Raw genomic sequence first — 15280 nt, 5'->3', positions numbered from 1 at the left:
TAGCTATAACTAGCCGTAATTACTTCCTGCCATCGTACGATATACCTTTGTAATCGGATGCTTCCATTTTTTGTGAAATACGCCATGTCATAATAATCTGCTCTAATTGCACGCACATCTAATTTATTTCATGCATTAAGCGATCGGCTCTGCCAACATTGTATAAATTTAATTCGATTAGTTGTCGTGCGGGTCGGCTGTTTTTGCCCACTGCGAGACAAGGACGCACTGCCACACGAAATGAGGCAAAAAAGAGAAAACAAGCGAGTAGTTTGAGCTTTTCCTCGACGCTTTTTTGGGCCATATTCCGTGAAGAATCAATCAATTATCTCATTGGCTCCGCTTCGAAGAAAGTCCTTTTGTCCAATTCGAGTACCTGCAGTTTTCGCTTCGCGATACGATCTCGCTAGTCCTGGTGGCTGTTTTGACAGCTGTGATAACACGTCGTCGAATTGGCGACTCAAGTCGCCAGGATACGATGGGTTTGATGGCGTGTCGTTCCCACGGCGTGGGCCCCTCCACCGGAAGTGCTGCGAGCGCCCCGCGCCCGGTCCACAGCACCATTTTGAATGCGTGAAGATGTGTTTTTTGCGGCGTTTCCGCTTCTTTTACCAATTAGTTTTCCGTCCTAGTTGAATTATCGGCGAGAATCTCGGCCGGCCTTGCCTTATCGGCGAGGTTTTACGTTTCAGCGGATGTCGGGGATCGTAAGAAAGCAGTTTTAATACTTTGTTTAGGATAAAATGCGTTTAATCACCGGAGATTGCATTGCCGACGAATTAATGCACTTCGAGATGAGTCAGCTTCTGTGAAAGAGGATGCATTGTGAATACACCGGAAGTTGGGGTGTACAGACATCGGCCTGCGCCGGAAGTTCACTCAAGATTCTACTTCTCAACTTTCAGCGGGCGCGCCAGGGCACAGATAGCGCACTTTTCTCGATTGAACTATTTGGAAAAACTTCCAAATATGTTTTGTTTCTACGTAATTTTTTTCATGCAAATTCAAACCTTTATAAGCCGAACTAATTATTGCAACTTGTTCTACGTATTTTCACAGGTAGATTAACAATAACTACCTTTTAGTTAATTAAAACGAACAAAAGCTGAGAAATGCATGTTAATTAAAAAATAAATAGAAAACACATAGACCAAAGAGTGGTCTATAATATCTTTTATATTTGGTAATTCTGAAATGGACTACAGTGAAATCTCCGAATAACGGACACCTCTTCACAACGGACATTTTTCAACCTATAAAAAACCTATATTAAAATTTCCACCTCCCATTAGTGGACACCTCTCCATAACGGACAACTAAAAGTTCCCCATCGGTGTCCGTTGTTGAGAGGTTTTACTGTACCTATTATTGAAGTGTGGACTAGATATACACTTCCGGTTAACAACAATGTTCCAGAATTCTACATCAAAACTGGTGACAAAATAACTATATAATTTCTGATACACTGAGGATTTTATTTCACTGAACATTACATAACCAGTGGCGTATTTACGTATGAGCTAAATGTGCTATAGCACAGGGCGTCAGAATTTTAGGGGTGTCAAAAATATATTTTCATTAAAAAATACATAATGAAAAACGTGTTGTCTTTTTTTTAATTATTTGATCAGATTTTGGTTTTTGTCGTATTATTTACTTCGTAAGTTCTTAATTGTTTGCTTATCAGGAAATCAGGGACAGATCCAAAAATTAATTTTGGGTGGGAATTCCTAAAATTTTTTGACAGTGAAGGTTAATTTGTTGAATGAAACTTTTACTGTCGGTAGGTTAAAATATTTAAATAAATTTGAACAAAAAATAAGACCGAAAAATTTTTTATTAAAAAAATGTTACAATACAAATTTATTTTTTTAAATAAAACACCCTATCCTATATTTTGTGCATTTTTGGATATTCATAGTTTGTTTATCATAATGATGTTTTTTTACTAATAGATCTGCGAAGTTTTTGTAAAAATTTGATCGAATTTCTGGTTGTAAAAATAACTTCTAAACATTAAATACAACTTCCTTGTTTTACATTTCAAGAATCTTCCTACATATTCTATTAAGCAATAATAATTTCTTTATGTATTTATTAATAAAAGTTATGTAATATTATTTAAAAAATATTTATTCATTGGGCTTTTATTTTATTTATAAAAAAATTAAAATCGAAGTTTGGATGCACCCATGTTGGTTATTAATGAGTTTTAAGAAGTAGTTTTTAGTAGTTTTAATATTACAGAAAAGTCTCGATAATTATTAATGAATGGTAGAAAAAACCTGAGTAGTATACAGTCCAAAAAAATGTCTTTGAAAAAAGTCAGTGACAACGTAATATTATAAAAAAAATGTGAAAATGGCTACGTTCTTAAAAACCACCACTTCTTAAATAAACATAGGGTAGTTTTTTTAACGTATAACGTATATCTTACAAAATAAACGCATATTTAAATATCTAGTGCATGTTTCGGTGAATAATTACAAAGAACTTTTTCAGGATTTTTAAAATAATTTTTATAACTATTTTGCATTTGTAGAGAATTTATCCTAGAACTGGGTTTGCCATTTCATTTAAATAAATTGCTTGAAAATAGTTAAGGATATTTCTGAGTTTCTAGAAAATTAACTCATTAAAAAAATGAAGTTAAAATCAGGTGAATATTTATTGATTTATTTTTATCAGACTCCAGTGCTCGAAAATTGATAGAATTTATTTGATGTTAGAATAATTAGACTTCTTTAACTGTGGTAGAGCAGTGTATTTTTAAAAACACTAATATCATGCCTAATATTTTTCGAACTGTTTATGCGGTTTAGCAATTTATCTGACATATCACAAATTTTTAAATTACAACAAAAAAAAATTCCACTGTCATTAATCATTAAACATTGTCCTTTTTCAAAGTTTGTAAATTTCTCCTTATTTTCTGACTCAACCAATAAATGCTTTTTTGAAGACATGTTGTTTTAAAAAGTCCATGTCAGTGCATTACAAACAGTTCATAGAAATTCCAATGTTCAGCAGAATAAAATCTTCACATCTTGCCATTAAAAAAATAACGTAATCTTGGTTTTTTGAGTTGTTACTGCCGCGGGTGTGTTTTTGCAAAACGAGCGAAAAGTTTTGCTCACCTCTGCAGTTCTGTGTCGAAAACAGGATATTTCGAGTCACGCAGGGCGTGGAGGCGAGTCTCCGTTATGTATAATTTTTAAAAATACATTTCCTTTGGTCGAAACCCTCCCACGCTTATCGTAAAAATCGTAATTGCCTTGGCAGATTTTTGGACTGTTGGGCGTCATTAATAAGAGTCGAAGTTATCAGTTTGGATCTGCGTTTATTGCGCACTTTTCCGCGCCCGAAAAACCTCCTCCAAAATGGGTTTTTAATTGGGCGTGAATCTGAAAAATGCGTTGGCTGTGGCCCCTCCGGCATTGTCTCCAATTTGTTGTGAATGACACTTTATTCGAGGCGCGTGGGCGGATGTTAAAAATACGGCTAAATTACTGAAACGTGGGCGTACGAACCTAAATTCTGAGAACTCTGGAGGTGTCTCTCCGCAATTCATTCATTAATTATGGAAAATGTAATTGTCTTAATGGCATCAAGGGGATTTTTGTTGGCATGTAAAGTGCTTGCGCCTCGTTCTGGGATCAACTGGACTGCGTAATTTATTCATTTTTCGCCTCTTAATTGCTTCAATTGTCGCGAATTGCCACGTGACTGGCTTTTTTCGTAAATGAGTGTTCTCTGCGATCGCTGAAATTAGAGACGAGCGACAGGAAGTGGGTGTAACGTTTTATGTAAATATAATAGGATTTTCCTTGAAATTTGTTATGCTTCTTCTTAGAAACGACCATTCAGTCGACACACTGTCTAAGTCAAATGCGACCACGTGATGGTGAACAAATGATGAATTACTTGCAATTTCAATAGTGAATGAGACGCGGCTCTGCGAGCGTATTATTAGACGAAAAATTCAATACCGCGACCTTAATAAAACACAATTAAAAATAAAACAAACGGCGCTATTTTCGACCTAATTGCGAAAGCAAATGACGAATTTTCCACTTGCGTTGCTATTTTTGGACTGGATGGCTTTCAACACAACAAAAAATTCGAAGCCTCTCAATCGGCCTACGCCACTTCCTCCTCAATCTAGTTTTTCTATCAATGATTATATTTCGAATACTTTCACAATTTGTTGAGGTGGAATTGTAAAACCTACACACCAGCATTTACCCGATACCAATCGGATTATGAAAATAATCGAGTTCCCGGAAACGGCACGCAATTATTTCAGCTATTTTAGGTTCTAAGATATTCACAGATGCTGATTTTGCACATTACTTTAATCCGACTGAGGCCCAACTTTTTCGAACATTTTGAGAGCCGCTGTGTTGAAGAAATTCCAAAAATTGAGCCGACTTGCGGCCGCCGGAGCCCAGGCCTGTTGTATTTTTCATAATAGTGTTTTTTGCGTTTGCAAGATCATTAAAACGAGAAATTTCTTCAATGCAGCGACCCGAGATCGTTGCCGATTGTGTTATCGCTCGAATCTGCCATAAAGCAGTCAACATGCATTTAATTTACGAATTCTCCAGAAATATTGAATAAACTCCGCAATGTTTTGTCATTCGAGTTATATAACCCACAAGGTCACTTTTTGCATCCCTCGTACGCCGCGTATTGAAAAGTTTATTACATGCAATAAAAGAACAGAAGTCCATGTGCTGCAACTATGCCTTGATGGGGCACCCACACGTCAATAACTCGATGATGGCCTCCTGCAAACAAACATGGTCATTTGTGTCAGTTTATTTGTTCAAAAATTTTAATCGAAACGAGCTGTCGTCTGGAGAGACACTCGGGGGCCCATCTCCGGTCTCTCGCTTCGCAAAAACGCGAAACTGCCCTTGTGGCAAACATTCGAGCCCGGTGTAGGGATAACGTGAAGAAATTCCCGCGAAAAGGGCCCCCGAAGTTTGAAAATCGCCCCTGAACGCACCATAATGGTGCTCTTTCGCCGTAATTTATTCCACCCAGGCAACAATTCCAAAAATGTGAACGCCTGCACGCTTTACGAGAAATCGTATAGTTTGTAGGTTCATTATAAAAATTAGCAAGTTTTCGAAAGAAGACGCGGGCAGACCTGATTTCATTCTTTCTACGCCTTCGGAACCAACGCAAAACTGAAAACGGGTTTGTTTGGACACGTGGGAGCTAATAACTTGCACTCGGATGGAGATAACAACCCTCTATGGTAATGAGGAGAGTGTGGTAACTGTTCCATGTGCACAAAAAAATCAAAATTGGGCCTCAGATTTATTACTGATGGATGCGGGGAATGATGCGAGTTGTTTGGAACCTCTAGTGAAACTTTTTATGAAGGCAATCATCGGACCCACGCGCCTGCCCACAACTAACCCATGAATGAATTGCAAACTGGTCCAATTATAACACTTTTTTTACTTTGCGTGCACAAGTGCCGTAAATAAACCAAACCAACAACAAACCCACGAAAAAAAAACTACTTTTGTTGAAGCAGACCCTAACAAAAATTAACCAAAAGTCTGGAATAATGAACAACTTAATAATTTTGCGGCATTAAAAAAATCAACAAAAAAGCAGAATAATCAAAATTATAGTAAATTCGTTAGTTTTCATAAAAACTGATTGTTGGAACCAAACAACCAAAGAAGATACTGTATGAGAACATGGGCTCAATAGCTGAAATTTAGTCTACTGATAAGAAGCTATTTTTTCCTGATTTAACACACAAAAGTTGCTTGGTTTATTTGAAGGCCCCCTTTTTAGCGGGATACGAGACGCCTATGTTTTTTAACCTGGTAGACGAAAGCACTTTTTCTTGATGAAACAAAAAGGAAAATTGGCAAAATTAGCTGACTAGCCAGCCACATATTACCAAAAGGCCCAAATACGGCCGGAATTTTCAAATTTCAAATAAATTCGTCCGTTCCGTCAAGTGTCAAAATTCCAACCTCAACCAAAATGTCAAAATTCAACCTTACACGTAATAAATGGATTTAATCAGATTTTTAACCCTCTCAAAATGTTATTTAACGGCAAAAAAGTGTTTTACTTATTCATAATCACGGCTCTTAATTTGGCAAGCGGCATCCGGACCTACACAAAAAATGATTTAATCAAATTGAGGTTAGATCAAATTGTTCGTTTTTGTCTTTATTTCCCCGTTTTTTCAGAGAGGAAGTAAGAGAAATGTTTTATCACGCCTACGACAGCTATTTAAAATATGCGTACCCCTACGACGAGCTTAGGCCCATAAGTTGCGACGGAATCGATACTTATGGAAGGTACTAACAAAAGAAAACCATTTCTTGTCTAACCATTATTCCAGTTATTCGCTCACGTTGATTGACGCTTTGGGGACACTGGCAATAATGGGGAACCACTCAGAGTTTCAAAGAGTGGTCCAAATTTTAACGGCCAAGCCTGACTTTGATGCAAACATCAACGTTTCAGTTTTTGAGACGAATATTAGAATAGTTGGGGGGTTACTAAGTGCGCATTTATTGTCCCATAGGTAACTCGCGACAATGTTAAAACCAATTTAATTTTTTGTTAGGGCAGGTGTTAAGCTGGAGCCTGGTTGGCCATGCAATGGCCCTTTACTCAGACTAGCTGAAGACGTGGCCAAACGTTTAATCGTAGCCTTTGACACTAAAACAGGGATGCCTTACGGCACCATTAACTTGCGAAAGGGCGTCCCTAAGGGCGAGACCGCAGTCACGTGCACTGCCGGCATAGGGACTTTTATTTTGGAGTTTGGTACTTTGAGTAGACTCACGGGGGATCCCCTTTACGAAGAAGTATCTATACAAAGTTACCTCATTTGAACAATTGATAAAAATTGTTTCAAGGTTGCACTGAACGCTCTCTACGCCCTTTACAATCACAAGTCACCGTTAGGCCTTTACGGCAATCACATTGACGTAGAGACGGGGCGTTGGACCTATCAGGACGCAGGGATAGGTTCTGGGGTCGACTCATTTTTCGAGTATTTGGTCAAGGGTTCGATTTTGTTGCAACGACCGGAATTGTTAGAAATATTTCACGAAGCCAGGAAATCGATTGATAAATATTTGAAAAAGGACGACTGGTACATGTGGGTTTCTATGACCAAAGGGCAGGTCACGATCCCCGTATTTCAATCATTGGAGGCCTACTGGCCTGGAGTTTTGAGTCTTATTGGTAAATAACCACTTTTTTAATTAAATTTGATAATACAAAAAAGTGTTAGAGTGCTGTGACACTTTCAAATGTCACAAAGTACGATTCACCGCACTCTTGATATAATTTATTTTTTTGTAAACACATTTCAAAATAGGTGACACAAGTTCTGCAATGAAGACGCTCCACAATTACCACCAAGTGTGGCTCCAGTATGGTTTCACGCCCGAATTTTATTACATTCCGCAGTCAGAAGCCGGGACTAATAGGGAGAGCTACCCTCTTAGGCCCGAGTTGATTGAATCAATTATGTACCTGTATAGGGCCACAGAAGACCCGTTTTTGCTCCAAGCTGGTGAAGATATCCTGCGAAGTATTCAACACAGCGCAAGGACACCTTGTGGCTATGCCACTATTAAGGACGTCCGGGATCATAGAAAGGAAGACAGGATGGAATCATTCTTCCTTTCTGAGACCACGAAATATTTGTATCTTCTTTTTGACACCGAGAATTTTATTCACAATCAAGGCCAACACGGCACTGTGATTAGCACCCCAAACGGGGAATGTCTCATAGAGACAGGGGGCTATATTTTCAACACTGAGGCCCACCCACTTGACCCCGCCGCTTTGCATTGTTGCCACGACGTCCCCAAATTAAACTTCTTCAATTTCGATGATTTTGAGGAGAAGAAAAGTCTTTTCCGTGGTGATAGTATCACAGAACGCAGGAATTACATAAATAAAAATGACTGTCCTGAATCGGAAGACGATGACAAACTTGTCCTAAGTAATAAGACTGAGGAAATTGCCGTCGAGGAAATCACAACTGAATCGAGTAATAGCTACGTCAAGTTGGAAGACAACGATAACGTCAGCCAGAAAATCAATTTCGAAGAAAATGTGACTCTTAAAAATGAAGAATATAGAAAGAAGTCGAGCAAAAAATTCGACGAGCAAGAAATGTTGGAGCGCTTCCGCGCCGAAAGTAAGAACAATCGGAACGCCACGTGGGAAACCAACTACAAGCTGCTCACATGCAAGGCCCAGCCGTTCCTCCAGAAACTCTCAATCCTCGGCGAATTTTTCAAATATATTTAAATTTGTTACGCTGCTAAATAACAAATCAAATAAATAAACAACACTACTTCCTAACATCTGTGGTACTCCCCGGCAACGAACACTTCTCGATTTCGCTCTTAATGGCCGCGATTAAAGGCACTGCGGGATCATTGGCTCGGAATTTCCCCTCGGCTAGGACATGCTGGACGTTGATTTTCGGAGTTAGGTCGGCGCTGAGGGGGCGGATGAGGGGCGACGGGGCCGTGCTGGCCCACGCACCTTTCGGTTTAATACTTCCCGGGGATGGCGGTATTCGGCGAGGATCGGTGGTTTTCGGGCGGGGGCGCACCGATGGCTGGATGTCGTCGTTGGGTCTTAAAAAAATAAAATGAAATGAAGTTGTTAGAATTGGGGGGTTACCTGTTGACGGCGGAGTGGCTCTTGACCTCGATGGGGGGCGGCTTGGAGGGGCTCTCGCGCCGGCTGCCGAACAGGCTGAAGGTGTCGTCGAGGAGGTCGTGGAAGCGTTTACGCATTCGGGAGACGTTGGAGGGCACTTTTAGGTCGTCAATGCCCTCGTCTACGCTCACCCCTTAAAAATTGAGATATGCAACCAACAATGCGCCAATTGTAACGAAGGCTTTTTTCAAAATTGAAGAATAAAAACCACTTTATTCCCAAGAGTCCACTACAGGGCCAAAAGTATTTTATATTTTCTTTAACACTGTTGATGGAAAATAATGTTCAAAAAGCACCATACATTTTTTCAGTTTTCAAGACGTTTTTTTCAAATAAATAAAGTAGCGATCGTATTTTAAAAGACTTTCTCCCTTTGAATTAATAAACTGTCATTTAACAATTTGATCTCAAGTCCATTAGGGACAATAACAACCAATTGTTAGTCATAATCACTTGGGTAAAATACCTAATCATTCTAAGTGAGCAATACCTCATGTGCAGAGATGGGAAATTATGTAATTTAGATAACGTGTTAACAAAAAAGTAATGAATCAGACAGTAATGAGTGTTGACATTGTCCGGAAAAAAATAGTGAACACGTAACAGTAGTAATCTGGAATCCGTGAGATTTGTTTACTTATAAAATATTGATCCACTGGTTGTTTTACTTGTTTCTAAGGCGTATAGTGAATTCCCTTTGAGTAAAGAACGTAAGCTTTTGCGAAACTAGAATCATATGAAGATCTTCTTTTGGGTTAGACCGCGTTAATTTAGAGAACAGTGTCGACGTTTCGCCCACTCTTATAAGGGACATCTTCAGGACAATAGAAAAAAAAATAATATTCACCACAATCAGGTGATGAATGACAATTCGTTTCCAGTTTTTCCCACAAAAAAATCACCTACCGTGTTGCAACCTCTGGCAGTGCATATTCCAAACAACAGGCCCTATAACCCCTGGATCCTCCACAGCCCCAAAGCTCCCATGCCTCGTTAAACCGTACCTTGACCCTTCCCTCACAAGCCCATCATCGTCCGGCATATCCAAATGTAGGACACTCACTGGCTCCAAAACCTTATTCAAAGGTTCCGGCATACTCCCCCTACACATAACCACTGTGTACAAACAAATAATTATTTATTTGTCCCTCACCTGGGGAACGCCTTAACCGACGGCATAGACAAGTACGACTTGGGGCTGACCACCCCCGGGTCGTAAATCGTCTCCGGTGACTCCCTCTTACTCCCATTACTATCAGAGTCCAAAAGCTCCGGCGCGATTCGTTTCAAATTAGTCGCAGCTTTGGGACGCGGGGGCTTCGGAGGGGTTCGTTGCTTTTTCAAAGCCATTAACGGGGAAATATCAAGACTTGTGGAACTAAAATGGGATTGGAGTGACCCTAATGAGGGTTGTTCAACTGACCTGGCTGAGCTCGAGCTTATTGAGCTGCGGGGTCTGGCTACGGAGACGCTCCGAAGCGTCTGGTTTGAGGGCTGGTTTCGGAAGTTGATATAAGTGGGTGATTGGTCCGATTTAGCTTCGTTGAGAGCCCCCCGTTCGAAAATCTGCCTCCGATTGTCCATGCCAGACGGGGGGCGCTTTTTGCGCTTTGTTAGGGCTAGGGTCAGGAAGGCCACCACTAGGAGAATTGCTAAAAGGGCCACGATTGAAACCCCGATAAAAATCCACGTGTTTTTCGAACGGGAGAGGCCTTGAGGGGCTGGTGGTTTCAAGTACGCTACAAAAAAAATTGTAACGTTTCATAACGCGAGTTTTTATTGTTACGTTCGGCTTTTATGAGGAAAGGATAACCCAATTCGCTCCGCACTTCGTCGTCTGTTATCAAAGTCATGTCTTCGGCCGCCGTGACAGCATCGACCGGTTTTCCCGAAACTGAGACGTGATAAAGGACTTCGATTTTTTCGTCGCCGTTTGTTTTACTCTTCTCCACGTTGTGGATGTAGACTTTGACCGGTTTGTCTAGATTTTTGGCGTCTCTTTTATCACGGTTTACGATCCCTAAGTGGCGTTCTTGTTGTCTTTGAAATGCGGTTTTGTATAATTTAGCTAAACTATTCTTGAGATCAATAATGACAGGGTCTTTGCCGTCGCTCTTTAGAACTGTTAACAGCCAGAAGTGACGATCGGCGCTTAAGAAATCGTCATCAGGGGGTTGGGTTGGGGTTGGGGTGATTTCTTCAGTCGCGGTGACTGGAGTTTCGCAATTGAATGAACATTTAGTGGTCGTGTTTATCATAGTCGATGGTTCGAGATAAATGGTCGAAAGAACGGTTTTGGTTTTGTAAATGGTTGTGGGTTGGTAGTCATCTTCGGACCCATCGCCCGATCCAGTCCAGAAAAAGTCCTCAAACTTGTATGTTCTCTGATTTTGGTAATCGCTCTCCAGGAGGAGTAGCTCTGTAACGTTGATGTTAAATCAATTCCGGGTATTTTGGTAGAGATTCCGGTACCAAGCACGATCTTAATCGAGTTCCATGAACCCATCGCAAACAAAAAAAGAGTAAACAAAGAGTGCCGAGTGACCTAATTCCGTGCATTGCATGCTCCCCTTAAGTAGGTCTCTGGGTGTTCAAATTTGCCCATCGCTCATTCTACCATGCAAAGGTGCAAAACAAAAATTCAAACAATAGACAATCACCTGTTCCATACACACGTGACGCAAAAGAGTGGTCAATGTCGACCGACTCCGATTGGGTGTTGATAATCAGTGATAAGAGGAGGAGACCGCTCAGCCATGTCATACCGATGAGGAGACGTCGCAGGGTCGGTGGCCCCGGAAGGCACTCCACTGCACGACTCTACCCTTAGTGAGGAGTCTCTCATGGTTCACCTGTAACACATTGATCAAACGTGGATTTGAGTAGCGCAGGCGTGCGGTTTTATTGTGTTTTGGTCTTCTATTGTCATGCAAACCATCGCGGACAATGACAACATTAGATAATGGGAAAATTGAGTTTTCAGCGAGGAAATTGTGCGGGAAATGACTCATGTGCGCTTTTTACGCGTCTTGTTTTGCGTACAACTTTTTGTTATTGCAACCATTGACGCCAATCGAGCGAAAAAATGGGTGGTTTCTCTCTGAGTCACTTCACCAGAAATCTACAGGCGCCGACCGCACGGGCCTGTCCCAAACTTTCCCCTCTTTCTCCAGAAATTTGCAAAATGTGGTTGAAAATTAATTATATGCCGTACGTTAATTATTGTTTTATTGCGTTTGTATGGCAATAATGGTATCAAAACTTCGGAGAGTCCCGCTCCCATCTAACTTGTCCTTATCAGCGCGAAAAGGTGAAACCCACATCTTACTCAATCACCTTCGCAAATCAAAACTTGACCATCAGTTCCATCCCGACCAGCGCCTGGTCTAAACCTGTCCACTTTCTTTAATTAACTAATACGTAAACAAGATGTGCGTAATGGTGCTGGGTGCACTTGTGGTATGTTTGGTGGGTATTAACGCGGCCCAGGAAGCCATGGGCGTTTTTCCCGATGATTTAAACTTAAGAGGAGATTATGCCGTTAATGATAACACGCATTTTCACCACCATCACCACCACCACCATCCGGGGTTCCATAATCATTTTGATAATGATGATGAGATGGGTGAGGTGGACGAGAACAGTAAAAGTGATGGGTCTAATGGGACCTTGCAGGTAAAATATGATTACGAAACATGATACTGTTAGGTTTTGTTATTTATTTATAGTCGGAATTCCCGTTATGTAAATAATTAAAAATGCATTATGAAAATTGCCCATTTTTTGTTACGCCCATAAAGTCTTTAATTGTTTTCCTAATCATGTAATTAATGTTTGCGAAAATAAAAAAAAAGAAATTGCCGCCTTTGGCCGCTTGGGATTTTTATGGCCGCAGGTTGGCCCTGCCGAATTTTGGCGCCTTAATCATGGAGTTCAACAAAAGTGTTGTGCAAGTGCTGTGTAAAAATGGCAATTTTAACAAAAACTTTAGCTTTTTTCGGTGAGTTTTTACTTCTAATAAATGCCAGAATGATGGTAGATCTTGTCAGCGCCGAGCGAGCCCGTACTTTATGCGAAAAAACGGCCATTCACGTCTTGCACTTAACCTAGAATTTCCTTGCAGATTCCCTTGGATTTCATCAAAGACCTCAACCAGCACAACGTTAGCGACCTATTGCTGCACTACATAGAAGAAGACGCTGTTTTCCTTCAAGGTATTTATTTTTCGTAACAAAAATACAAAGTTTTTCTTAAAAAAATAAAGTTGTCATGTCAGGCACACAAATCACAAAGCTAGTACAATAAAAAGCTATGATAAACTTAAAGTCGCACAACAACAAAATAAATAATTGCACTACAAAGGTTTTGTGCTTGAATTACTTTCGCAAAATTCATGATACAAATTTCGGCGACACTTGAGATTACTTTCGTAAATTATGAGATAGATAGTACAGTCTTTAAAGCTACTTTTCGTATACCCTAGGTGCAGTTTCACAGGCCTTCGCCACTTGGTCTCAGTTTGTAGTTTTTTCGAACTGGGCTTGTGAAATTCAACAGTGCCTTCGGCAGTTAAATATTTCAATTGTGAAATTTCCGACTCGCCCTCGACGGTTTCAGTTTCTTCAACTGAATCAAATTTCATTTTTTTACGCGGCGACATCAGGGGGCTGTTGTCAAGGCCATCGCCTTGACCTATTTCTAACATACTGGTAGATGGCTGGGTTTGCTTTGGTGGCGTCGTTTCCGTATTTACAGGGGAAGAGATTAATAGCAGGTTTTCTTCCCTAGGTGCGAAAATTATCACTGGGTTATGCGGTTTGAAAACTACTTACTTTGGCACTTTTACATTATGACTCTCTTTAAACGCTACTTTCTCACTAGGAATTGTGTTAGTTATGTGATGAGTTACTTTACAGGCTTGCTCTTTGAGAAATAGTGACACTTTTTTGTTGTCCTTGATTGTTTTGCCAAACCAATCGAGGACAACATTTTCTGAGAGAAAATATTTCACTGTTGAATTGTTATTCTCGAATATGTCGACATAAAACTCGAGAACTTCCTTAGCCGAATCCTTTTCCTCCTTAGTGTAGTTTTCCATTTCCTGGAAAAATATTACAGTTTGAAAAAAATATATTTTTCTAGATCGGTTTGGGGGAGATGAGGCAGAGGAAAGAAGTAAGTTTCGTAATAATTTTGCTAAATGTGAGAACAATAATTCGTTTTTTAAGGCGCTGCCACTATCCCAAAGGGGGCACCTTGCATGCCTGAACTACAGACAGTAAACATAGCAGCGTCTGACGATCCAAGTGTTCTCTACATCCCCCAATGTACAAGGGTGGAGAGATGTGGGGGCTGCTGCTCTCATCATCTCTTAGCTTGTCAGCCCGAAACGAAAGAAGAAATTCCTTTCAAGGTCAGCCAAAACCTCGTAATTCATTTTTGATAACAGCCTTGTAGGTCATTAAAACGCAATATACCGGAGGTAAAAAATTAAAAGTCCTAAGTAAGGAAGTTATTTTGGTTGAAAAACACACGAAATGTAAATGTGATTGTAAAGTCAGAGCTGAGGTAATTGGGGAAAAACGCGTTACGGGTGTGTTTATGGGTTTTTTCAGGATTGTAACAGATTTCAAGAGTACAGAAAGTCGGAATGTAGGTGTGCCTGTACTAATTATGACGAGGAAAAAAAGTGTAACAAAAACAGTTTGACCAAATTGTGGAACCCAGATTTGTGTGCCTGCCAGTGTCGGGAGACAATGCAGTGCTCCACCGGCTCGTATTTCGACCAAAACGAATGCAAATGTTTGCCAACTCCTGTGAAAAGACGCTTTGCCCCCTTTCAAAGGAGGAGCTACAGAACACAGCCCTTCCCAATAGTCCCCTTAGATGATGACTAGAACAGCATTTGTACCAAAAACGGCGCCCAACGGCCCAAACCAAACTTTCTTTGTTGTCCATTTAAAACTTTAAATGACTTACCACAATGTGGTGCAATCAGCTTGACAGCTCCCGATTGTGCATTAAATGAGTATATTTCCTAAACAAATAAACATTTTTACCAACGGTCACTTCACTGTGTTGTTATTTTTTCAAAATAGTACGTAAAAATGGGTGAAGGTTAAATTTTCGAAACCAGACAGTCCAGTTTGTTAATCAAAATGGCGCTGGTAGCGTCCTTTTTGGTTGGTGACATGCCCGGTAGATGGAGACAGTGACACCAAATTTTCAAAATTCGAATTATTTACGCACTTACGCAACCAATTCGTTGAAAACTTACTTTCAGGCCGAGTTTTCGTTCATTTGAACGATTTTCAGTAATCGGTTGGCTATTTCAGAGCCGAAAAACCGGACACGGCGGCAAAATTCGGGCACAACACGTTGATTATTGAAAAATTGCTTGTTGACACTTGGCAATTCAACCCACTCGATAATTAAAAAAAAATTTTTGATTTTGGCAAAAAGCCGAATTTTAATATCAGGAATGTGTTACGTGATTGCCTTTAGAATAATTAGATAAGAGCAAAAAATACTTCAGTAATTCCGG

The 15280-nt window shown here is 40.2% G+C and overlaps 3 protein-coding genes and 1 non-coding gene across 6 annotated transcripts; 2 read left to right on the top strand and 2 right to left on the bottom strand.

Annotated features, from left to right (window-relative positions):
* The first annotated feature begins 5967 nt into the window (after positions 1-5967).
* On the top strand, positions 5968-8370 carry Edem1 (ER degradation enhancer, mannosidase alpha-like 1). Its single transcript, XM_967969.5, has 6 exons — positions 5968-6180; positions 6228-6338; positions 6383-6568; positions 6611-6854; positions 6906-7236; positions 7373-8370. Exons 1-6 carry the CDS (start codon positions 6077-6079, stop codon positions 8314-8316), a joined length of 1920 nt encoding a protein of 639 aa, XP_973062.1. The 5' UTR covers positions 5968-6076; the 3' UTR covers positions 8317-8370.
* LOC100142575 (uncharacterized protein) lies at positions 8288-12185 on the bottom strand. Of its 3 annotated transcripts, none has more exons than XM_064358669.1 (8): positions 12073-12185; positions 11397-11588; positions 10523-11155; positions 10160-10475; positions 9890-10114; positions 9643-9839; positions 8698-8869; positions 8288-8651 (listed from the first exon to the last, which is right to left on the bottom strand). In XM_064358669.1, the coding sequence occupies exons 2-8, from the start codon at positions 11497-11499 to the stop codon at positions 8360-8362; spliced, it is 1938 nt and encodes a 645-aa protein (XP_064214739.1). In that variant the 5' UTR covers positions 11500-11588; positions 12073-12185; the 3' UTR covers positions 8288-8359. The 3 variants fall into 3 exon arrangements, with proteins under 3 accessions (XP_064214739.1, XP_015834883.1, XP_001814289.1); XM_015979397.2 differs by lacking the exon at positions 12073-12185 and adding an exon at positions 11209-11349 and having other exon boundaries at positions 11397-11610; XM_001814237.4 differs by lacking the exon at positions 12073-12185 and having other exon boundaries at positions 11397-11629.
* LOC100141674 (vascular endothelial growth factor A-A) lies at positions 12166-14804 on the top strand. Its single transcript, XM_001814212.4, has 6 exons — positions 12166-12411; positions 12860-12950; positions 13879-13911; positions 13965-14149; positions 14194-14304; positions 14352-14804. The coding sequence occupies exons 1-6, from the start codon at positions 12166-12168 to the stop codon at positions 14631-14633; spliced, it is 948 nt and encodes a 315-aa protein (XP_001814264.2). The 3' UTR covers positions 14634-14804.
* LOC103312661 (uncharacterized) lies at positions 12939-14854 on the bottom strand. The gene is made up of 3 exons (XR_010335304.1): positions 14716-14854; positions 13569-13837; positions 12939-13520 (listed from the first exon to the last, which is right to left on the bottom strand). It is a non-coding gene; the product is annotated as an uncharacterized LOC103312661 (transcript).
* Positions 14855-15280: the final 426 nt, after the last annotated feature.

Source organism: Tribolium castaneum, chromosome 9, assembly GCF_031307605.1.
Source record: "Tribolium castaneum strain GA2 chromosome 9, icTriCast1.1, whole genome shotgun sequence".
Classification (NCBI taxonomy): Eukaryota; Metazoa; Arthropoda; class Insecta; order Coleoptera; family Tenebrionidae; genus Tribolium; species Tribolium castaneum.
This window is presented reverse-complemented; position numbering and strand designations above follow the sequence as displayed.

Excerpts from the sequence above, each read along its gene's own strand:
- LOC100142575 (XM_064358669.1), bottom strand. The coding sequence starts at position 11,499 with ATGACATGGCTGAGCGGTCTCCTCCTCTTATCACTGATTATCAACACC. Across the intron at positions 8,870-9,642 it reads CTGCCAGAGGTTGCAACACG|GGGTGAGCGTAGACGAGGGC; the intron begins GTAGGTGATTTT and ends TCAATTTTTAAG. Across the intron at positions 8,652-8,697 it reads AGCCACTCCGCCGTCAACAG|ACCCAACGACGACATCCAGC; the intron begins GTAACCCCCCAA and ends TATTTTTTTAAG.
- LOC100141674 (XM_001814212.4), top strand. The coding sequence starts at position 12,166 with ATGTGCGTAATGGTGCTGGGTGCACTTGTGGTATGTTTGGTGGGTATT. Across the intron at positions 12,412-12,859 it reads GGTCTAATGGGACCTTGCAG|ATTCCCTTGGATTTCATCAA; the intron begins GTAAAATATGAT and ends ATTTCCTTGCAG. Across the intron at positions 12,951-13,878 it reads AGACGCTGTTTTCCTTCAAG|ATCGGTTTGGGGGAGATGAG; the intron begins GTATTTATTTTT and ends ATATTTTTCTAG.
- Edem1 (XM_967969.5), top strand. The coding sequence starts at position 6,077 with ATGTTATTTAACGGCAAAAAAGTGTTTTACTTATTCATAATCACGGCT. Across the intron at positions 6,339-6,382 it reads GGAATCGATACTTATGGAAG|TTATTCGCTCACGTTGATTG; the intron begins GTACTAACAAAA and ends CCATTATTCCAG. Across the intron at positions 7,237-7,372 it reads TGGAGTTTTGAGTCTTATTG|GTGACACAAGTTCTGCAATG; the intron begins GTAAATAACCAC and ends ATTTCAAAATAG.